Source organism: Caretta caretta, chromosome 22 (assembly GCF_965140235.1).
Source record: "Caretta caretta isolate rCarCar2 chromosome 22, rCarCar1.hap1, whole genome shotgun sequence".
In the NCBI taxonomy this organism is placed as follows: Eukaryota; Metazoa; Chordata; order Testudines; family Cheloniidae; genus Caretta; species Caretta caretta.
This window is the reverse complement of record NC_134227.1, coordinates 19488623-19513400: the sequence shown is the minus strand read 5'-3', so window position 1 is coordinate 19513400 and position 24778 is coordinate 19488623. Positions and strand designations below refer to the sequence as shown.

The 24778-nt window shown below is 42.5% G+C and overlaps 1 protein-coding gene across 10 annotated transcripts in view; it reads right to left on the bottom strand.

Annotated features, from left to right (window-relative positions):
* Positions 1–7022, bottom strand: part of NCAM1 (neural cell adhesion molecule 1) — a 255338-nt gene extending 248316 nt beyond the window's left edge. For 4 of the 10 annotated variants that reach the window (XM_048827246.2, XM_048827251.2, XM_048827248.2 and 1 more), the window contains exon 1: positions 6687–7020. In XM_048827246.2, coding sequence (XP_048683203.1) covers positions 6687–6738 — 52 coding nt within the window. In that variant the 5' untranslated portion in view covers positions 6739–7020. Of the gene's footprint in view, positions 1–6686 lie in introns of all 10 variants that reach the window. The other 6 variants (XM_048827247.2, XM_048827256.2, XM_048827250.2 and 3 more) reach the window with 4 other exon arrangements.
* Positions 7023–24778: the final 17756 nt, after the last annotated feature.

Below are 24778 nucleotides of genomic sequence, written 5' to 3'. Positions count from 1 at the left end.
ATTTTAAAATTACTATTTAGTAGACAATTCACTTCTTGCCAATCACACTATTTCCTAAGGATTTTATTTTAATTGAGTTTTGAAAGTTCATGTATCAGTTAACTTCTTGAAAGGATTTAAAATTAAACTGCCCTTTGGAATAGGTAACAGAGGAGATATTGCCTTTTAAAGATTTTTATTCATTGGTTTCTGGAAACAATCTCATACAAGATTTAGGCTGGCGTGAGAACACATGAATTTTTTCTTTACATCACTCTAGCTTGTTTGTGATAAGTCAGGACATCCCCAGTTACCACTTTACAGTTCTGCAGATCTCTACAGCTGTCTTTTCTCTTCACAAAGATCAAGGATCTGAATAGCTGGAAGACTAACTATGGCAGATATTGCATTATTGTATTTAGTATTTTAAACGTAACCTTCTTGCATTGGATTTTCAGATACCGGCCTCCATTTCTGTGGCCACAAATTGCAGGTGCAAATAAATGCAGGCTCAGTATTTTGGGCCCGAAGTTTAGGTCACCATGGGATTGATCTAAAGCCCACTGAATTCAACAGAAAGACTTACCTGGCTTCCATGGACTTTGGATCAGACCCTTATATGCCTAGGTATCTCAGATACCCTGGCAATGAATAAAGACAGCACTAAGTCCCTGACTGTGAATAAAAAACAGGTGACCATTAAAGGCTGATCTGAAAACCTAGCTCCTTATTCTTAAATCATGCTTCTGAGTATGAATATATTGTAGAAAGTTGAGAGGAACCAACACTACCTTCAGGAGCAAATACCCTGATTGCCTAAACTGTCCATGGCATCCTTGTTTCTGTTGCACATACAATTGTCTCTTAGTAGACCAAATGGTTACCAGATATGTATATCAATTATTCACCTCTTAAACGTGATGGCTTAAAAAGCTGGATAACTCATTCAGCTAGCAAGTATTATGTGATTAATCCCCAAAGTATCTTCTTCAGTGTAGCTGTTGATATACAATTTTATGACATTCTAGCTCTCGGTGGGAAGGGATGACTGCATTTTTAAGACACTAAATGAGACATTACTGGAAAGATAGCCGCTTTCCTCCGTTTATTTCATTTTTCCTACCTCAGGCTCTAGAATTACTGTCAAAACATAACATATACAATATTCAAATAAACAAGCCTCCTAAAAAACCTGCCCCAGCATCAACATTCTGCATCTCCCACACACTCCCACCTTCAGAAAAGGTCTGGGAGAACAGAGGAGTCTTTATAGAATGTCTTGGAGGTCATCAGCTACAAGAATGAAGTCCAAAATCTCCAAATGCCAACACAGCGGAAGGAATACCACTGCTGAAACAAAACCAGTCTGGCCCCCAGACCAATCTTGACAGCATTATTTCCAAAAATAGACAGCAACCATACATATGGGGAATTCCTCATCCATTAGAGAGAGAAAGAAATCCAGGGCTAAATTCAGCAGGCTTTACCACCAATAATCTGAAGTGAATTTGCAGTTGCTTAGAACAGGACTGAATGTGGGCCCAAGTCTATTCCTCAAAGCCTCTGATTTATTTGGATTTAGGCTATTGCTAACGTTCGGTCAGTCAATAATCCCACAATACATGTTACATGTGACCAAACAGAAATAACTGCAGACTTCAGAGCTGAAATCCAGTTCCAAAGAAAGCTATAGACAAAATCATAATCATCTTGATCATTTTCAAATAAATTCTTATCTTCTTCAAATGTCACCATGTGTTTTGGCACAACTTTTGACTGCTTCTGTATACTTGGTAGTTTCAGGTATAACTCATCCAACAGAGTAAATATCTGTATTCCCATCCTTGGATGTGAGAGCCAGTATAAAGGACTAATGATTATTTCCATTTGCAATTGTTTTCTCTTGATCCCTTATCGATTCCTCTTCCTTTAGGAACACATCCCATCTTCTGTATTGTAAACTAAGAATTACATGTAAAAATCTCATTCCAGCAGTTAGTAGTGATTCCCTCATACAGTTATAAATGCAATGCATTAAAAGTGCTTGAAAGCCCACCATTTGGCTCTCAGGGTAACATCAAAAGGCAATGCTACTAATGAGCAGCTGCAGCAGAGAGGCAGCATTTCAACACCATGAACTGAAAGAGTATAATGGCACCACTGCCAAACCCAACTAATTTACATCCCTTTGCATCAGCAACAGCTTTAAGATTTGGTAATGTCCTTTCCCAAACAAAAGAGGCCACAGCCAGCACAAATCTGACCTTCAAATTCGCTTCTGTGGTAGTTTTGATGTCTAACAAAAGTCTATGTGCCTAATTTTTCCCCCTCTCCCAGATTTGATGGATTCATCACTCCTTCCCCTTCTCCCTCCCCCCATTCTCAAGTCCATTGTAGACATACGCAAAGAATCTCATTCTGAAGCAGAGAGATGCCTGGGAGCTGTAGTTCCCTTCACAGCCACACCCTTCGCCAGGCTACTCCCAGACATCCTCTATATTACAGAAGGACCAGCAAACTGTTTCGTGTGGTGTTTTAAAAAATTTCATTTTCACAGTAGAACATGTTTACTTTCCTCAAGGTTTACATCCTCATTGTAATATTAACAAACGTCATTTTGCTTTAGTTGAAACAGCCTTTATAATGGATCTAATTAAATTCTTCAGGCAGTTTCCTTCATATTAGCTATTGCATATGCCCCTGAAAGACAGCTTCTTCCCAAACTGATTGTGTACAAGTTCATTAAAAATCCGTAACATCTGCCTTCCTGTCTGTGATAGAACAGAACAGAGTTCTGTTGACAGATGAAATTCATACTAAAGCATGTCCTGCAAAAACAGTATGTCAAAAGCCACACCAAAAGAAAAACAAAAACAAAAACACTGCATACACTCCATAAACACCCAGATGTGAAGTGATCAATAAAATGCAGGATGGCCTTTTTTAACAAGAAAATAAAATGTGCTTTTGTGTCTCGTTAGCGCTTCTTGCTGTTTCCTGCAGACTGATGGCAGCAGGTGCAGTATTCTCCTCTCCTATCTCCTCCCCCATCAATTGGTTCTGCTTTTCCTACCTCTTAGCCAACACAAACCCATGGCATTTAAAAAAAAAAGTTCATGCCTTCTTTTAAAACAAAAAGCCAACCTTTTCTTATACCCTAAGGCAGGAAAATCTATCTGTAAAATGTATTTCTGGAGGCCAGCCAAGAAAACATGAAGGCACTTTCAGTCTGGAGAGCAGCCACAGTTCTTTAACACTCCTGAAGACAAACACTGGGAATTCATTAAATTAATATTAAATTAAATGTTCTTAAAAAAATCAATTGGTCATGTCAGGAATCTTCAAGGCCATATGTCAACACTGTAAAGTTTATACAAAATGTTCTCTATTATTTAAGAAACCACAGTTCTCGGGATGTAAACGAAAGGAGATGAGCCATCTGTTGTGTCTATAAATCAGCCTCTGAATTATAAAAGAATGTTGTTTTAATTTAAGAGTAAGTTAAGGCGTTACTATCCCAGGACATAGAAATCTATACAAAAAAAGCTATTTTAAAAGATGAAGGAGGAATGCTTTTGTTCCCACCCCACTGGGTGACCACTCCTCAGACAATCCTCTGTTCAGGGTTTCCTCACTAGTAGACATCTATTCCCTGCTTTTTCCTACATTTAAGTTACTATAAAAGGAGAAGCGCTTTTTATTGGCATTATCATGGCCGGCACAGCTCTTTCTCTGCCTTGACTTTTCCTTCATCAGACTGGATTCTTCACCCTGCAAGCTTCTTCTCTGTCTCTCTTTCTCTTGGGGTAGGGAAGGGGGGCAGGAAAAGGAGGAGGTAAGGCTTAGCAAATTAAAGCAGGATCCTTTAGCATGGAAGGCACTACAGATGTGCTGGGTGTTGCTTTTATTGTATGATGTGTTGCTGCTTTGTTTTGACATTTTAATATTTTATTTGGCTTTTACATTCTCCATTTTATACTGGTTTAACAGTTGTCAGATCTGAGCTGTGCAGCTCCCCAAACACCTTGAGGCTCATTATTATTAACAAATAAAACATCATCTTGAAGGGGGCAGGGAGAGATATGTATGTGTATAATTTTTCTTGCTTTTAGTGAAGCTTTACTTACCCCAACTGGTCTGTTCCCTGGAAAAAACCCACTTTCTTTCCCCCTTGCACAACTGAGAATGCTTTGTGTGAATGTGTATCTGGGGTGATTGTTGGGGGAAAAGGCAAGTATCTAGTGGTGCTTTGCAGAAGAGAAGATAGCTGTGCGGTGAATGTGATTGAAGGGTGTGGCTGTAATAGAGAAGGCTGGTGGCGGGGATTTGACAGTCTCCTTATTTGTTCATATTTGGGTTCTATGCCAATAAGTAGTAATAAAAAATATAAAAATTCTAAACTAAAGAGCAGCTGTGGGATGGTACTTATGGTACAGGGAAGCTGTGTAACAGGATGGGGTGATGCTGATGCTCACTAGGCAGCTTTGAGCTTGTATCTGACAGTGGGTTGGGGGGCAATGGTGAGGCAGGGCAGGGCATCTGTGGTAGTCGTGGGGTAGGTGCGCGTTGCTGGCAGGGGGTTGGCATGGTGGCGATGGCTGGGAAGGTGTGTGTTGATGGGTGAAGCAGTAGTCACGGCTGGGTAGGTGAGGGACATCAGCGGGGGTGGTGTGGTGGAGAGCGATGGTACCCCGGGGGCAGTGGGGACTGGGACAGTATGTGGCAATTGTAGGCTGAGGCGTGCCATGGCAGTGACTGGGGGGTTGGGGTATGTTGGCAGGACCCTGGCTTGAGAGTCAGCGTGCGATGGGCGTCGGGGTGGTGAGGGCAGTGGTGAATGGGGCTGAAGAGGGGTGCTGGCTGCAGTGTGTAGCGCAGGTGTGCGAGGTGGGTTAGGTGGGGCTGCGGAAGGCGGGGGGGGGGGGGGAGACCAGAGCAAGCACCCGCGGGTGCAGCAGTGGCACCCGCAGGGGGAGGTGGGGCGACGGCGGCCGCCGAGCAAGGGCATGGCAAGCCTTGGGGAGCTGGGGCACAGTGCTGGCGTGGGCGCCGTCCCAGGGCAAAGGGGGCTGCTGGCAGGCGGGGTCCCAGCGGGGGTAAGGCTGGGGGTGCACGACCCCTGGGTGGAAGTGTCAGCGCTTGGAGGGGGGGGCGCTGGCGGCGGGAGGGGGGCTCCCAGCTGTGTGTGTGGGGGGGGGTGCAATAGGGGCGGGGGCAGGTCTGAAATGAAGGGCCGAGGGGCGGGACCGTTACGAACGTTGGGGAGCAAAGCCCCTAACGGCGTTTCCCGCTCGGGGCCGCCGGCTCCTGATTGGCGGCGGATGCAAGCGACCTACCCCCCCCACCCCGGCTCCCCGCGCGCCGCAGCTCAGGGGCTCGCGCCCGTCCACCGTCCCCTCCCCAGCTCCGGCGCGCGCGCTCACACACACACGATCGCACCGATTTTTTCAGCACCAGATTCCTCCCCTTTCCGAACTTACTGCACCCCCAGCAGCTCTGACCCCCCTCCCCTGCGCTCGCCCCCTGCAGTTCTTAGCCCCCCCACCCCACCCTCTGCAGCTGCATTCACACTGCCCCTCTTTTTGCAGCCTCTTTCTCCCTCGCCTTTATTTGCAATGGCATCGCCGTTACTTCGTTGCATTGCCCCCCCAGGACATTACACAGGCACCGTTTGCGGCGGGGGGCGGGGCGCCCTGCAAAAACCAGCACCATCCTTCAGCTATTCTGATAGAAATTTTTAAAACAAAGCCCCCTCCTGGCTCCTCATATGGCGACACCATTAACACATCGCACGTAGTACCCTCATCATTTCATTCTCCTTCCCCCGTTCCCCCCTCCATTGTCTGCGATTTGCAAAACACATAACCTTCAATCCAAGAGGGGCGGGTTCAAGGAAGAGGGGCAATTCCTCCCCTTGCACTCAGATAGGTATCAACGTATAAAACCAGCCCCTGGCTCACGCCCTCCTCACCTCCTTCCCAACCCCTTTCACTTTCTCCTGTCAAATTGCAGACTGAGCCATCTTTCCCAGTCAGATTCCTCAATTGTGAACAATGTTTCCAACTAACTGGACGTCTAGTAAAGCAAAGTAGCACCAGGCACAGGAGGAGGGGGCAAAAAAAACCCCACGTTTTCCTTATCTTCTAATTTTCCCCTCTATTGCAAACCGTTAAGACTGACTGACCATCCCTGAGGGAGCCAAGGCAGCGAAAATACCAAAAAGGTCTTGTCCACTCTGCAACAGAAAGAGGTTTCCTAGCTCCAGTGTTTACTCTGAACGATGCTGATTTGGTTCAGCTTGAAGATCTGGGGTTTTTTCTTTTCTCCTCAATGTTTGCTCAGCCAGCACCTCCCAATCCTCCTCCCTAGCAGTCTCTCTGCCTCTCGCTCATCTCCCAGCTCCTCCACCAAAATGCTGCCTTTGAAATGCAGAGAAGGGGGAAAATCGCAAAAGTGCACCGCTTCCAGCCTCTACGGCTATCCCCCCAGTTCCAAAACAAAGTGGGATGAGGAAAGCACAACATTCAATATTTGGGGGAAACAAATCATCACTGTAAAAACACTGCATTCTAGGAAACAAAAACACTATTCCCCTGTTCCTCCAGATGAGTCTAAAATTGCATCACAGCACAGTATTCAGAAGTGGTCAGAAATCAAATTCGTTCCCAACCTCCAAAAAAAAAAAAACCACACATATATTCATGTACCTGCAGCTCCAAGGAAAAACAGAGTCCAGATGAGATCCTTAGTATGCAGCATTGTAATCTGCTGTTGGGGTGGAAGTTTCTTGCAAATATATTTTTCCTTCAATTGGAGCTTGGGTGGATTAGAGAGATTTAGATGCAATGTATTTTTTTTTTCAGAATTGTTTTTTGCCAGCTGCTCTCTAGCTGCTTTCAGAAGCTGATCAGAGAATGAGTGACAGTCCTAGCCTCAGCACACACACACAACAGAGATCCCTGCGCCGTCCTGGATTTGGTTTGGTGAGGTTGGACAGGGAGGAGGCCTTGCACCTCACTGTGTTCTTCCACCCATGCTGGCCACAAATAGTACAGTGCAATAGGCATCAAGCAAGGAGGTACTGTAGAGAGAAGCAGTTCCAGTCGCCTGCAAAATATGGCATGGGTTTCATAGGATCTGGAGTCACTCACGTTCTGTACACATTTCCGTGCTGATAAGAGTTTTGCTAAAGAAGAAAGGTAGAGATGTGTCTCCAGACATATATATGAGCACTTCAGGCATGCAGCGGTGGTAGAGATGTGTCTCCAGACATATATATGAGCACTTCAGGCATGCAGCGGTTTTTGGGTTTTTTTAAAGTCACTGATGGGCAAAGATGGAGCTGTTTTTTGGAGGGAAGTTTCTTTTACAAAAGCGAAAGTTATCTAAGATTCCATTTTATCCAAAATCCAAAGTGTGGTGTGGATTTGAGAAATGGTTCTGGTTTTGGTCCATTTTGTTTTCAAAACCTTGGCAGCAGGAAAATTTTGCAAAACTGGGGTGGGTTGGATCAGAATCCTATTTTATCCGAACTGCCAAAGTTTGTTGTGGGCTTAAGTTAGAGTTTTGGACTTAAAAAAAAAGAAAAGAAAAGAAAAGAAAAGAAAAGAAATGGCCTCACTCATTTGGAAAGAGAATACCTCACTCTGTGTTTACCTGAAGGCAGGTTTTAAAGCATCGTTCTTCATCTTCTGATGAAGGCGTCATGCAGTGTATTTCAGTCAGAAATGTACAGCCAGAATTTAGCAGGGTCTCAGCAGTTCCATAGATTTTTGCAAACAATTTTGAAACAGGAAAAAAATTGTGCCCAGATACTTAGACTTATGATGAATTAGGGATGCAAATGTGATTCCTTAGACATCTACAGTTAATCCACCCATGTGTCAACCTCTCATACAAATGCCTCCAAGCCTTCTTCTGTGTAGCCCCCTACTCATGGTTCAATCTCCCTAAGCTCATCCACAAAAGCCCCTGTACAAACTACTATTAAACCCCACTTTTAGCAAGCCGTTAACAGTGAATCTTGTTGATTTGTATGACAAATCTGTTTGTTGTTCAGTTTCCTTAAGCTCTTCTATCTGCTTTTCTGACTGTCCTTAAACTGTTGTCTTCTCTAGGCAGAGACTGTCGTAGGAAGTGATTAGCATGTAGTAGGCACTACCCTAATCAAATAAATAACAACAATATTGTAGCCCCAAAGTGAACTGCAGGCAGAAAAAGCATGGGTTGCAAGAACTAGATTTGTCAGCACAATACTATGTCTGCAAAAACAGAGGTCAGTGCTGGGAAACTGGCCTTTAAAACCAGATTCATAGTGGGGGTGTTTGGGGTTTGCAAAAAGAAAAGGAGTACTTGTGGCACTTTAGAGTCTCTAAGGTGCCACAAGTACTCCTTTTCTTTTTGCGAATACAGACTAACACGGCTGTTACTCTGAAACCTGTTTGGGGTTTGTTTTTTTAAATCTCCCATGTTCAGATTGTCACAGCTTGATAGCCTTAGTGATATCCTTTGCAAAATACAGGAGCTTTTAGGAATGAAATTTTAGATCACGCAATGGACGGTATGTCACCCAATGGTCTAGGAAAATCTGCTTAAGGGGGAAGAAGGGAGAGCTTTTGAGAGGATGAATTAATTGCAAAGGAAAAAAGGTGATTGTTTCTTTCAGGTAAAGTCTTCATTCTTTGCTCTCATTTCATAACTGTTACAGGAAATAACTTAATCTTAAATAGCCCGTTGTTGCACATGCAAAAGAACTTGGCTTATGTGATTAATTATGGTTTCTATATAAAAAGTGAGATTTAAAATAAATATGACAGTTCTGCGAATACATAAAGACTCCTAATGGCCGAGATATTGTATTGATAGAGCTCTGACAAGTGTAAGTCAATTCATGCAGAATACATATTTTTTAAAAAGATAAAGGCAGCTACAGGAGGTGTGGAATCCATGGGGACTTTCACATTTTAAACAAATTTTGATACAAAGATGTTTAGGCAACATTAGTATAAACTATAAATTCCAGAATTTTGCTAATGCTGCCCTAATATGCCATGCCATGCCAGAATATATTATTTCATATTTACTGATTTTTTTCCTTTTGTAGCAGATGGAATCCTCTCCCCATTTTATTAAAAATGCTTCCCTAAAAGGAATGACATTACTTATTGCAGTGTGATTGAAAACATTCCTTCATCACCTCTTTGTCCCTCATAGCCCTTTGGTCCCATATTGAAATGATTATCTCCAGAGAGCAACCTTGCTCAGCCATTCCATATTCTATTATTCTTCCCCTTCCTCCAATTCACTGTGTGTACATACACCCACCCCCAACACTGCATTCTTTAGGGGTTTCCCTGCTAATGGAATTGCTTCAGGTTCCTTAATCTGTGAGGTACCCCTGTAAAATCTGAAAGTTTCAGGCACCCTCAGCTAGCTACTATTCAATGAAAAGCCAACCGTTTTCTGAGTGTGCATAATTTATGGAACCAACCCCTAAGAAAGATGGCATAATCTATTGTTACACAGAGTAGGCCAATTTGTGTATTCATTTTCATCAAGAAGTGTGCTCCGAGTTGCCCTCAAGAATCGTATAATTCTAGAAGATTAAGCCAGCTAATAGCTGCAATAGAGACAGGCAGAATTTTCATCTTTCATCCATCAGAACAGAACATCTTGCAAGGTTCTTACCCTGCGTTCACCCTCCTTTCAACCACAAGTTGACAAATGTGGAAGATATAATGCCAGGCACTCTACTTGCCCTCTAGGGCCACAACATCAACCTCCTCAATGAGTTTGCCCTGTCAAGGGGGTCCTGAGAGGATAACATTTATTTCACCAGGTGTTGACTTACCTTGATACCTCTTCTGCTGCTGGATGCTTGGTACTTGGAGGATTTCAGCTGCACCTCTGAATCTGCAGCTACACTTGAGGGAGTTAGATACCTATTTATCCACCACTTACATCTGACAAGAACAATGTCTTAACATTAGTCTCTACCACTAAACAAAGAAGTTGAATTGTCATGTTCTATTATTATTATAATTAATGTTACAGTCGTACCTAGAGGCCTTACACAAGATGAAAGTCATATGGTGCTAGGAGCTGTACATTGCACACCATAGGAGACAGTCCCCAAAGAACTCAACTCATTGTACCACTAAGAAGAAAGCACTGTTTGGGCAACTATAGGAGCAAGGGTCAAATTTTTCCATGAAACTGCTGCACAAGAGAAGGAGCTATCAGTATAATCACAATTATGTTTCCATTATACAATTACATCGTGCCCATAGTTCTGCATAGAGCTTGAAAGATTTATAAAGGTCCATTTGCCAAAACATACAAAAATAGAACACAGACATAAAAAAAAAAAAGAGAGAAGAGCAAGAATTACAGGTCATCTAGTCCCCTGCATTCATGGAAGGACTAAGTATTATCTAGACCATCCCTAACAGGTGTTTGTCTAACCTGCTCTTAAAAATCTCCAATGATGGAGATTCCACAGCCTCCCTAGGCAATTTATTCCCATACTTAACCACCCTGACAGTTAGAAAGTTTTTCCTAATGTCCAACCTAAACCTCCTTTGCTGCAATTTAAGCCCATTGCTTCTTGTCCTATCCTCAGAGATCAAGAAAAATAATTTTCCTTCCTCCTCCTTGTAACAACCTTTTACATACTTGAAAACTTATGTCCCCACTCAGTCTTAGGATTCTATGATTTAATAAAGATAATGGGACCCAATTTTATACAGCAGGTGGTTCATATAACTTCTGATAGTTAAAGGCTGAGATATAAATCATGCTAACTTCATTCCCATTGAGCAGTACTTAACTCCACAAGTAGTCCCCCAGACACCTTGCGATGTAACAGGGGAGGAGCAGAAAGCACAGCAATGGAAGTGAGCAGTGAAAAAAGCCATTAACTCTCCCCCACTTGCCTATCTCTGCCTTGCAAGGGGTCAAGGAATAAGTGAGGGACACTCTTTCACCTGTAGGGGACTGCCAAAAATGTGAACAACTCCTTGTATTTTCCTTTATAAATATTGAGAGAACAGAGACCCCAGTTAACTCAGCTTCTCGCGGTAGTTTTTAAGCCTCTAGAAAATTAGAAGCCAGCATTATGGAGAGAGCCTGATAGGTAACAGCCCTAGATGCTTGTAGGGTCATTATCAAGAGCCTTGGATGTATAAACAGGGTAATCTTGAATAGGGGAGGGAGGTACTATTGCCTCTGTATTTGGTACCAGTTCAGAGATGAAAGTAAGCCGGTCTGGTCTGGTCCAGTTCGACGTACCGGCAAGAGCCAGTAGGCCGTGCCAGACTGGACCAGCTTCCTCAGACCAGCGATTTAAAGGGCCTGGGTAGTGACAGCTGGGAGCCCCTGGCCCTTTAAATCACCACTGGAGCCCCAGGCCGCCACCGTTACCCCAGGGGCTCCAGCAGCAGGGCTCAGGCAGCAATTTAAAGGGCCCGGGGCTCCGGCCGCTGTGGGGAGCCCAGGCCCATTAAATCACTGCCCGAGGCCCGCTGCCAGAGCCCTGGGGTAGCAGCGGCAGGGCTCCAGCGGTGATTTAAAGGGCCAGGGGCTCCTAGCCACCACTATTGCAGCGGGCCTTTTAAATCTCCACCTGAGCCCCGGAGTAGAAGCAGCAGCCGGGAGCCCCTGGGGCTCTGTCGGCAATTTAAAGGGCCGGGACTCTGCTGCGGTAGCGGTGGCCAGAGCCCCGGGCCCTTTAAATCGCCCCTGAGCCCTGGGGCTCCCAGCCACCTCCGCAGCTGGTAGCTCCAGGGGTGATTTAAAGGGCCTGGGACTCCCAGCTGCCGCTACCGCAGCCAGAGCCCTGGGTCCTTTAAATCTTGATTTAAAGGGCCCAGGGAATTAAAGGCCCCGCCTCTTCTGGTTGAGGCCATGCCCCCTGCTCAGGACTCTGGCATACTGCTAAGTCTTTTAAGTTACTTTCGCCCCAGTACTAGTGTGACCACTGCTGGAATTTTGTGCCCATTTTTGGTGTCCACAATTGAAGTAGGATGTTGATAAATTGGAGAGGGTCCAGAGAAGAGCATGAGAATGATTAAAAGATTAGAAAACATGCCTTATCGACTCCAGATGCTCAAACTGTTTATCTTAACCAAGACAAGGTTAAGGTAGTGAGACTTGATCAGTCTAAGAGTACCTGCATGGGGGGGAAATATTTGATAACAGGCTCTTCAATCACTGGCTGGAAGTTGTAGCTAAACTAATTCACACTAGAAATGAGATGCAAAAGTTTCAACCAGAGAGGGTTAACCACCACTGGAACAATTTACCATGGGTTGTGATAGATTCTCCATCATTGGCAATTTTTAAATCAAGATTGGATTGTTTTTATTTCTAAAGATATGCTCTTATTCAAACTGAAATTAATCCAGTGGTCCTATGACCTTTGTTATATAGGAGATTAGACTAGATTATCACAGTGGTCCCTTCTGGCCCTATAATCTATCAAAGTCTGAACAACATGCTCTGTGTAAATACCTGATTCATTTCACAGGATCATTTGCTGCTGCAGATAGGAGTCTGGACTATGCCTGTGCAGGTTTTTTACTCATTTATAAAATATTAAAGGACAAATCACTCAGGCAAATTCCCTACCATCAACCTCAATGGGTAGTTTGGCTTGATTCAAGATGAAAACCTGTAAGATTTGGTCCAATTAAATTTAGACTTAAGGTTAACAAAAATTGGGATGTTGTATGTCAAAGAAATGCTACTTCTAAGCTGGGGAACCTGAGAACCAGCGAGATGATGCACTAAATAGACAGATGTTGTACAGTGTGAATGGAGCTGCACAATTATAGAAACTATTGCAAAGCAGCCAGATCTTTAATTGGCATCACCTTTTTCTCAGAACAACTGTTTAGTAATTGGAGTACAATGTGAGATTATGGGATACACTGCAAATTCTATGGCCACTATGGATGTAGAAGCCCTCTACACCAACATTCCACACAAAGATGGACTACAAGCCGTCAAGAACACTATCCCCGATAATGTCACGGCTAACCTAGTGGCTGAACTTTGTGACTTTGTCCTTACCCATAACTATTTTACATTTGGGGACAATGTATACCTTCAGATCAGCGGCACTGCTATGGGTACCTGCATGGCCCCACAGTATGCCAACATTTTTATGGCTGATTTAGAACAACGCTTCCTCAGCTCTCGTCCCCTAAAGCCCCTACTCTACTTGCGCTATATTGATGACATCTTCATCATCTGGACCCATGGAAAAGAAGCCCTTGAGGAATTCCACCATGATTTCAACAACTTCCATCCCACCATCAACCTCAGCCTGGTCCAGTCCACACAAGAGATCCACTTCCTGGACACTACAGTGCTAATAAACAATGGTCACATAAACACCACCCTATACCGGAAACCTACTGACCGCTATTCCTACCTACATGCCTCCAGTTTTCACCCTGACCACACCACACGATCCATCGTCTACAGCCAAGCTTTGCGATACAACCGCATTTGCTCCAACCCCTCAGACAGAGACAAACACCTACAAGATCTCTGTCAAGCTTTCCTACAACTACAATACCCACCTGCAGAAGTGAAGAAACAGACTGATAGAGCCAGAAGAGTTTCCAGAAGTTACCTACTACAGGACAGGCCTAACAAAGAAAATAACAGAACGCCACTAGCCGTCACCTTCAGCCCCCAACTAAAACCCCTCCAACGCATTATTAAGGATCTACAACCTATCTTAAAGGATGACCCAACACTCTCACAAATCTTGGGAGACAGGCCAGTCCTTGCCTACAGACAGCCCCGCAACCTGAAGCAAATACTCACCAACAACCACATACCACACAACAGAACCACTAACCCAGGAACTTATCCTTGCAACAAAGCCCGTTGCCAACTGTGCCCACATATCTATTCAGGGGACACCATCACAGGGCCTAATAACATCAGCCACACTATCAGAGGCTCGTTCACCTGCACATCCACCAATGTGATATATGCCATCATGTGCCAGCAATGCCCCTCTGCCATTTACATTGGTCAAACTGGACAGGCTCTACGTAAAAGAATAAATGGACACAAATCAGATGTCAAGAATTATAACATTCATAAACCAGTCGGAGAACACTTCAATCTCTCTGGTCACGCAATCACAGACATGAAGGTCGCTATCTTAAAACAAAAAAACTTCAAATCCAGACTCCAGCGAGAAACTGCTGAATTGGAATTCATTTGCAAATTGGATACTATTAATTTAGGCTTAAATAGAGACTGGGAGTGGCTAAGTCATTATGCAAGGTAGCCTATTTCCCCTTGTTTTTTCCTACCCGCCCCGAGACGTTCTGGTTAAACTTGGATTTAAACTTGGAGAGTGGTCAGTTTGGATGAGCTATTGCCAGCAGGAGAGTGAGTTTGTGTGTGTGTGTGTCCGGGGGGGGGGGGGGGGGGGGAAGGTGTGGGGGGGTGAGAAAGTCTGGATTTGTGCTGGACATGGCCCACCTTGATTACCATGCACATTGTAGGGAGAGTGGTCACTTTGGATGAGCTATTACCAGCAGGATAGTGAGTTTGTGTGCGTGTTTTTTGGAAGGGGGTGAGAGAACCTGGATTTGTGCAGGAAATGGCCCACCTTGATTATCATGCACATTGTGTAGAGAGTTGTCACTTTGGATGGGCTATTACCAGCAGGAGAGTGAGTTTGTGTGTGGGGGGGTGGAGGGTGAGAAAACCTGGATTTGTGCTGGAAATGGCCCAACTTGATGATCACTTTAGATAAGCTATTACCAGCAGGACAGTGGGGTGGGAGGAGGTATTGTTTTATGATCTCTGTGTGTATATAAAGTCTGCTGCAGTTTCCACGGTATGCATCCGATGAAGTGAGCTGTAGCTCACAAAAGCTCATGCTCAAATAAATTGGTTAGTCTCTAAGGTGCCACAAGTACTCCTTTTCTTACTGCAAATTCTCTGTCTGTAACAATAGCATGAGAGCATTACGGGGCGGGGGGGGAGGGCATCAACTATCAAACATCAGAAAGAAATAAGGACATGTGCTGTTAATTTGCATTCCATCTTTCTCTAGGTGGCAGAGAAAACCTCATGTTCTAAAATTGCTACAGAGGTCAGATCCCATGACTGCAAACCTGATGCAACAGGACAGGAATAATAGTTGCTGTCTTGCAGATGTGTTGTGCAGATGATCACTGCAAAGTAGTGGAAATTATAATCCATTTGTCATGACATACATTATGCTGGGACCACTAATGAGAGAGAGAATTTGAAGAATTCAGAATGAATTAGAAGCACTTGTGTTTTTTCCATGAGAACAATTAAATGCAGAAGTTAGAAACCACAAAAAGTAGATTCATTACTTATTTGTGGACTAGTTTATTACCTACGTTCAAATGGTACATAAGCAAAACCTTCGGTCAGTTCCCTGGTCAGTGCATATACTATTCTGAATATATATTTATTGTATATTGGGTCACAAAGCTATGTAAAATGTTTGTCAAAACAATGCTTAATTCTAGACACACAGTGTCATTTGGGAATATTCTCTACAAAACTCTTCTACTATTAAAGCAATTTTTCTGAAATCATCCTTACCAGTAGATTATATATGAAGTAAATAACAGGCAATTGTAAATTACAGGGTAGTAACTCTCTGAAGGTGTTCTGGAGATGTCACAGCCCACAAGAATGAAAACAGTCACCAGAATCTCAGGGTATGTCTACACTACAAAATTATCTTGACCTAAGTTACGGTGATGTACAGCCACCGCAGTAATTGAATTGCCTTAGCATGTCCACACTACACTCGTCGTCAGTGCACGTCCTCACAAGGAGTGCTTGCACCAACTCAACTATCCATGTGGGGGATTGTGGGACAGCTTGTAAAAGGCAGCAACAGTTGATGTAAGCAATGCAGTGCCTACCGACACTGGGTCGACCTAACTACATCGACATTGACTCTACGCCTCTTGTGGAGGTGGAACTATAAAGTCAGTGTAGTGTGCGAGTTACATGAGCAGGAGCAAAATGTTAGTACAGACTCTTACAGAATTATGCTGATATAATATTACAGAGCATAAATTCAAAAGCTGGCCGTTTTTAATTTTACATAATGCCCTGAGACAAACTCCAAATTTGATTTTGACTCTTGCTCTGCTTTGGGATACTGCTGAGCACGTTCATGCAAGTGGATACTGATGCATTAATTCATGCACACAGCTGCAAAACCTCACAAACATGCAATAAATCAGATACTGAAATAAGGAGGGAGACAAACTTCTAAAGGACAGGAGGTCATTCTGAATCATGGTGGAGTTGCCAACAGCAATATAATGACATTATTGGAAACTTTTACAGGTATTTTTCATTTGGTTTTGAAACGGGTTGGGGGGGGAAAAAGTTTCCTGGCTTTGCACTGAAAATCTTATACAGCAGTAGATACAGCCTTCATGCTTACAGAAGCAGCAAGGATAAATCCTTTACTTTGTAAAATGATCTCAAAATCATTTTCCATTTTTTTTAATCTCATCTAACCAACTCTGTTGGTGAAGTTAAGCAAGCAGAGAATCAGACTCTGAGCTGAGCAGAATCAGAGAACATGAGCATGATGCAGCAAAAAAAATAAACCATTCAAATGTTTCCTACTCTAATCACGTTCTTCTACCATATGCATCGTGTTGGTATCGGACCATAATTTTTTGTTTTTTTTTTAAATGAGTAAATATATTTTCAGCATGCTTATCACTGAAGTATCTATACGTCGATTATAGAACATCCATCACAGTAGTATCCAAGCATTTAGGAGGACAATGGTCCTAGTTCTGCTATTAATTACACTGGGCGTTAATTAGAAGAAACTCCATTGTACTCAGTGTAGTTACACATATGAAACCACTGCAAATTAGAGTAGAATGATGGTTATGTGAAAGTAAGTTCACTATTGCTAAGCAGGTGATAGTGAGCATGAAATGGTTCTCTTAACTTGCAAATCCACCTATCCACCTGCTTTTAGTTAAGAATTTATAAATATGCCTGACATGAGTGTTCAAATACATATAAAAGTTATGAGAAATCCTATCAGCATGGAATTCTATGCTATATTTACACTTAGGGTAAATAGATGTAGTTCTTAAACATAAGTGATTGGAGGGTTCTACTTGGGGCCATCTTAATGGGAATTTTAAAAGGTTAATAAAATTTTTCTAAGAGGCAACATAAAACTGTAAATATTTAAGGTGTTACAACCTGAGAACCAAGCAGAAATTTCCTTTAAATCATTCAGATTTGAGAAAGTTCCTTCTCTCCCTAATGAGACCAAGAATGAGGAGTCATTCATTCCCTCTCTCTGTGAGATAAAGGAATATTTTGTGCTAAGTTAAAGGACTTTCCTACTTGATTAGCCTTGTATTATTTATTATTATTATTAAAAAGAAACTTCAGTGCTTTCTACTATTTCTAACAAGGGCTGCCACCGTCTGATCTTTCCTGCTTTCTACATCTACTTCATATCATGAGATAATGTCATAATGGTTCAGGACTGTTCTCAGAGCAAACGATAATACTTTGCACTTATATACCACCTTCTTCTACAGGCCTCCAAGCATTTTACAAACAGTGATTATTACTAATAACTATTTTACACAAGGACGGAGAGAGGCAAAGAGAAGTTAAGTGACTTGCCCAATGTCACATATTGAATGAGTGGCAGAGCTGGGAATAGACCCTCAGAATTCTGGCTCCCGATCTCCATCTCTCATTATTAGACCACCCATGGGTGAAGGCCTAGGATCATGGAAACCTTCTGACACAAATGTTTGGCATACACAATATGGCATACAGCTCTCTTCTGCATGAACTATCGTGTCTCACTTCATCCGAAAATGCCCCCCAAAATGTGCCCAAGGTTGGTTGGTTGTTTCTGTACCAGCATTAGCTTGCTCACCTGAGCTGCCTTCTCACCTGAGCTACCCACCTAGACTCTCAGGTCTACTTTGGAAAAGTTATCCTTACTGATGTTATTACACTCAATCCTTTTGCACTGGCAGTCAGATTTCCTTCACACTGGAAAAATGTAACAACTTATCCAAGAGCTTCTTTTAACCTGATTTCTGTAGCACTCTCAGGAGTACAGATGAGCTGTAAATAGTTCCTACTTTGAAAACAACAGAAAATCTTGGCTGCAGCAGAAACTTCCTCCCTCCTCCCACCGACATTTAGAATCCAAAGTGCTTTTTCTGTCTAGTTGTAACTATCTGGAGGGCGCTCAAATTGTATCCCTAGACTATTGTATTTAGCCTGGTCTCTTTCAGCTCTCTTCATGCAAATGGAATCTTGGAGTGCAAAAATAGAGAACTCTATTCCTTTATATAACAGGTTGGCTCCCTCTTAAGGGCTGGGGGGCCTAGGGTTGGCTCAGTTACAGGACGAGATTCACCTGAGAGGAATCGGGTGATTGAAGGATCAGGAAGCTGTGGCAGATTCTAGAGAGTGAGGAAAGGCTCCTGTAGGGAAGACCCTGAGACTAGTGGAGTTGCCTGAAGCAGGGAGAGATCCTAGCCAAGCAGGGGAGGGACTGCAAACGCCCCGTGAAGGAAGAGAAGCCTTGGGCTGTGAGAACTTATAAATGGACTTTGTTTTGATTTTTTTAAAAATATATTTATAAACCCAGTCCACAAGGAGCGGTATTTTTCTGACCAAGAAAATTCTGACGTGAGGTTTATTTGATGAGCTCAAGAGGGGAAACTGAGGCAGGATGCCTATAGCATGACCCTTGGCCACAAGGGGAGCAAAGGAGGCAGCTGGCTTGGTTACACTATAATTATCAGAAAACATTTTTTAATCCTCCTAATACAGAATTATTTAGTGTAAATGCTATTAGAGGGAGACAATTGGCCCAGTTGGTTCTGTGGCAGCTTTGCCAATGCACTGCAGGTATAAATGAGAAAAGATTTTATTTTTCCTTGACATGCTCTGGAAACCTTTGATTTGGGAGGTGCTTAATGATTTCACGTGTTACTTAGAAGTAAGGATCAGAGGTTTTTGAGGAGAGCAAATAAAGCCAGGGGCTGAAACAGCATGAAGAAACAGTGCTTTCTGATTTATTGTTAAAAAATGAAGGCCAAGAACTGTGTTGTGTTTTGTTGCTAAACAAAAGTCATTGAAGGCAGTGCAGAAGTTAAGAGTTAGACAAGGCAGGTGACCTTTCCAACCAATTTCATGAGTCTCCCAATTAGGGCTCCCCCTCCCACACAATTACTACTAAACCCCCTACTAGATAAGAGTTCCCCACATCCTCCAATCCACTGTAGCAAAGGTCAACCTGCACATTTATGGGGGGAGGAGGGGAAGGAACACACAAGCAGGTAGGCATAATGATCTAAATAAGAGAACAATGTAGGTAGCGAAGGTAGTGGCGCGTGCTAATAAATAAAGAGCAAGGACCTCAGCATTCATTAGATGAGGAAAATGAAAGTACAAGCATAAGAAGAATTATGGAAATGTGGTGGTGGGAAGGGACTGCTGAACATCACATTAAAAAGACAGCATCCGCCTTGCAGATAATATTCACATTGCTACAGGAGTGTGTCATTGAGAGAGTATTCTAGTCTTTGGAGGAGTTCCATCTAACTAGCTGCCCCTCTGTACTGTAACCTCAAAGAACCCCTGATTAGTGGGGATTTTTCCTTACATGACTTAGCACTAAGAGGCTTCATTCTCAAAAGCCCCTCCATCCTTCCAGGGAGAGAGAGCGTCTTTAGCTTCTCTAGGGAAGCCCTCAACGTTCCCTTTGATTTGTTTTATTTCTGCCTGTGCTATCATAGAAACTATAAACTATAAACACTGTGCCATCATAGAAACTATAGACAAGGATTATATTACCCGCTAAAGAAGTGCAGCCATTTGTGGAGTGAAACATAGCAACTGTTTAACACTATATAGGTTTTAATATACTTGAAACACTGTTCGCCTAAAAGGGAACTAAATACTACTGTTAGCTACATTAGAAATCTAGAGACAGGTAGCAGGCATCCATCACCCTTCTAGAAACAGAGGACTCTTCTTTAATAATCATCAGTGGGCAGAGGGTGCTGGGCAAGATGCAACTCAAAATAAGGCTTAAGTCGTGCCTTGGACTTGTGCTGTCTGTCTGCACGGAGTGATTTTCACCTTAATGAGGTTGTTAAGAAACAGATAGCTCACTGCCTGTAGTAATAGCATGTGCAATACCAGATGATGTCATATGATGTAATTCTTTTGCAGATGTGTACCATCTGCACAGCAGTAGCTCCTTCTGAAGAGAAGTGGGGTCCATTGTGGAAAAGAACAGATGGAAGAGTCAATAATGCTCAGTGTACTCTTAAAGGACTTCATGATTCTGGTCAGGTAGCACAACTGGAGAAATATTGCACTTGGCAGAGTGCTGCTTGCCTGTGCAGAGCTGGCTTCAGAAGGGTGATCAGGAAAGACGAGTTCAGTTATAGTCAATACAATCCTCCTTTCCGCTCAAGCCTTTTGTTTTCAGGGCTTTATAACTTGGCTGCAAACATTTGCTCACAGCTGAAACTTAGGGCCCAAAGCCTCAGCTCAGCAGAAAATTATTATTTTAACACGAAAAACCTCAATTCAGCCTAAGGTGCTGGGCACAGGGGAAGTGGCTATTTTAAAACTGACTTTTAAAAAAAACAACAAAAAACAAAAAAAACTTTTGAGCCATTATGGAAATCTTATTCGCCTCTTAACATTTCTGGGGCAACTTATACTGTAACCTTTTACAAACAGCTGAGATTGACCTAAAGGAGCAGAGGATTGAGTATGACGATTGTTTAGTTTTATCCCTTCTCTACCACTGATTCACCACATCACTTAACCTCCGTGCCTCAGTGTCCCCAGATGTCAAATGGAAATGCTAAGACTTACAGTGCCTGTAAATCTTAATTAACTGACGTTAAGTACTTTTCAATATTTGTATGAAAGGGCACAATAGAAAGTTAAAGTAATTTTGTTCTCATGACAAAGGAGGCAGACTTATTTTGTTGAGACTTTTCTGAAGTCATTAAACAAAAGTTGTACTTTTCCTACAACTGGAATAGAAGTGCCACTTTATGACTCACCCATTTAAAAAGAGGATAAGGAAATGCTCATAGGATCACTCGCTCATGGAAATGTCACAGGATATATATTCTTTCCTTGCTAAACTTCACCCTTGCATCAAGCCATATCTATTTAAAATAGCCCATCCAAGTGACATGGACCTGATTGCAAGCTGACCTGCTGTCTAAACCCAGCTATGATCTATATGTGGAATGCACCAAGTGTGCTGTTTGTCTAGGGGCCTCATCAAGTTATAATTACAGGGTTTGTTTTGTGTGCTTTGTTTTAAGATAAAAATGCGTGTTTCCCAAATCAGAACCTGGTATGCTCTGTTAATATTGTTCAGACATCAGGGGACACGTAAGGTATTTTGATAAATACCATTAAGGGGATAAAAATGTCCTTACAATTTCCTTACAGTTGAAGTAATACTACATCTTTGTGTAGGAGATTTCACTACACTACATAAATGCTGTTGGTGGACAAGTGATTGAAATTTTACTTTTGATTGCACGTCATTTCAGTGATTATAGTTAAGAATAGTAATAATGCATGGAAATAGAGGATATCCCAAAGTCCTTTTTGTGCTATGGTAGGGGGCTCATGCTAAGAAACTTACAATTACATAATAAGAGACAGTGCCTGCCTAGAAGAGTTTACAGTGTAACTAAACAAGTCAGACAAAGTACTGTTAACTCCATTTTAGCTGTCAGGAACTGAGATTTAGTGACTTCTTATCTTGTGCTTCCACACAGGATGGTTATGGCAGACCTGGGAATTGAAGACTGATCTCCTGTGTCCCAGTCTCTAGTGCCTTAACTGTACGGCCAACCTATCATTCTATTCTAGAGAACTTTTCTTTGTTGAAAGTAAACTTTAAAATCTATTTTATAACATGGCTTTAGTACAGTAGCTCTGGATGCAGAGGATGAAAGCGACACATGCAGCCTCACGATCTCATGAATGAATATCAACTTGGCAGTTTCTCACTCCCATTACATTTTCCTATTCCTGTTGGCTCGCCATGGTGACTTTTTGCAGCAGGGATTAAGTTAAGCTAGTGCATAATGTGTTCTGAACTGCTCCTCTGTGGATTAAAGAGTGGTATTTGCTCTTAAATTACATTGTGCCTTGGATCGCCATTTTCAAGTTCTTTGATTTGTGTTTTTGGCATCGTTTGCATGAACTATAAAAAAGGAAAAAGAAAAGGAGTACTTGTGGCACCTTGGAGACTAACCAATTTATTTGAGCATGAGCTTTCGTGAGCCACAGCTCACTTCATCAGATGTGTACCGTGGAAACTGCAGCAGACTTTATATACACACAGAGAATATGAAACAATACCTGCTGATCACTTTAGATAAGCTATTACCAGCAGGACAGTGGGGTGGGAGGAGGTATTGTTTCATATTCTCTGTGTGTATATAAAGTCTGCTGCAGTTTCCACGGTACACATCTGATGAAGTGAGCTGTGGCTCACGAAAGCTCATGCTCAAATAAATTGGTTAGTCTCCAAGGTGCCACAAGTACTCCTTTTCTTTTTGCGAATACAGACTAACACGGCTGTTCCTCTGAAACCTATAAAAAAGGAGTCGATTTCCCTGACAGTGATCTGTGAGATGGAAGACAATCATCCCCTTTTTCCTTACATGTTGAATTAATATAGAGAAGCAGGATAGATGATGGTTTCACTTGTTGTGCCATTAGTGAAACATAAAACAGATGTGTGAAACACTGTATGTGTAATATAAACTACATTACATATTTATCTGCAGAAATAACGTCCTGAATATAAAGCAAGCACATAATGAAGTTTCCGTCTTGCCAGTCCTAGGTATTAAAAACGTATTAAATGTAAGACTTCATGCCAAAGCTAAATACAGTTTGTTCAACTCTACGAGAGAGTTAAAAGGTGTTTAAATAATGGCATCTTGATCTTGTCTGTGGGCTTTTTGAATTCTCCATCCCTCTAGTACTTCACTTCCATACTAGAAAGTGGAGACTCTCTCCTTGCAGAGAAAGCCAGTGCTAGACTATGGAATAAGGCAACATTCTCCAAATGAAACCACCACGCCCATCCTGCGAAGCACATCACTTCTCTATTTCTCTTCCTTAATCTGCAACTAGGACATCCTGAATTTCACAGGTTGCAAGTGTCATCTCACAGGAGGAAGTGGCTCATAATTAAGTTAGCAATCAATATCTGCAATGCATTTCTTTCAAAGAATTATGATGAGATTCAGATATGTCCACAGAATTAGTAATTAAATATGGCTGGGTGCGCCAAGTACTCGAGTTTGTCATTTACTTTATAAACCCAGTAGAAAGGTTATAAAAATCCTTGCACTTGGCAAGGAACTCAAACTGCCCAGGCCCCAGTCTTCTGTCTGTGACAACAGCCTATCTGCCTGGCAGGTTACAACCTACACACAGAAATGGGAGAGCACGGATACAGCTGAGTCTGCTAGGTACAAATTTTTAAACATAGGTGTTTGTAATTGCCTTTCCTTAAATTAGGCATGCAAACCATCCATGTGCATGCAAACAATGGATATCCAAACTTGCGTATTTGCATTTGTAAAGCAATGCATATATCGGAGTTTCAAGTCTGTACCTTAAACTTATGCAGTTGCCCAAAAAGGTTAGGAATCACTGGCTTAGTCCAAGAAAAATAAGGTAGTTCAAAACTAAATGCATCTTCTTGCTAACCTTTTATAGATTGCACCCACAGTAGGTACTACAGTCCATCCAGTATAGTATGTAGCAATCATTGTGCAGAGAACTTTTCAAAAGCTGGGTACCTTGTATCAGGTTGGTCAGACACAAACTCCTCTTGTAGATTTCAATGTACCATGAGATATCCCACCAGTATGTAACAGATGACTCCAGCCTGGAAGGGAATCAGGAACCAAATTACTCTCTGATAGGCTTACTGTGATGGCCAGTACTGTCCAAGCTACTTCAGTTTTGTCTCAGGCTTTGCTCACTGTTAGGGTCTCTACTTTTTTGGCTGTCTTTGGCTTGCCAACATGTCATAGCTATCCAAATATTACCAGATGTGGAAATTTGCTGAATAGCTGCAGGACAAAATGCCTCACCCAAAGGAAAAAGCCAAGCTGCCTCTGTTCCACACTTCAGGAGAGGGCCTGCGGCAGACTTCATACATCATGGATGTACCTATGGGACGACAACTTTGCCCCATTCAAATCAATGGGGCAACTCCCACTGACTTTAATTGGACCTGGATTTCACTTACAGCCCCTCATGCTCACACATACTTCTCTGTTTCTGCCATGATCCTTTTGCTTTGAATACAAGCAAAAGACAACTTACAACCCAAATGGGCCTTCCTTATTTCCTGAGACATTAGAAAAGAGCACAAAGGGCTTCAATTTACCATTCTGGGCTGAAAAGCAATGTGAAGGTGAAAAGCTGACCCTTCCCCACGTGCATTGCTAAACAACATGGTGGGTCTGTTTCAAGCAGTAGCTCCTGTTTTTGCTGCGAAGTAAGAGTCAGAGCATTCAGCAGGGGAAACAGAATGGTTTTATTTATAGCATTCTATATGAAACATGCCTATTCCACAGGAACATGTGTTGCTTATTTAAGCTATATGTCTTCCATATTGGACTTCTCCCCCTCCCCCATGCTGAAAGTACATTTGGAATAGTTCACAGCATTATTCTGGCCA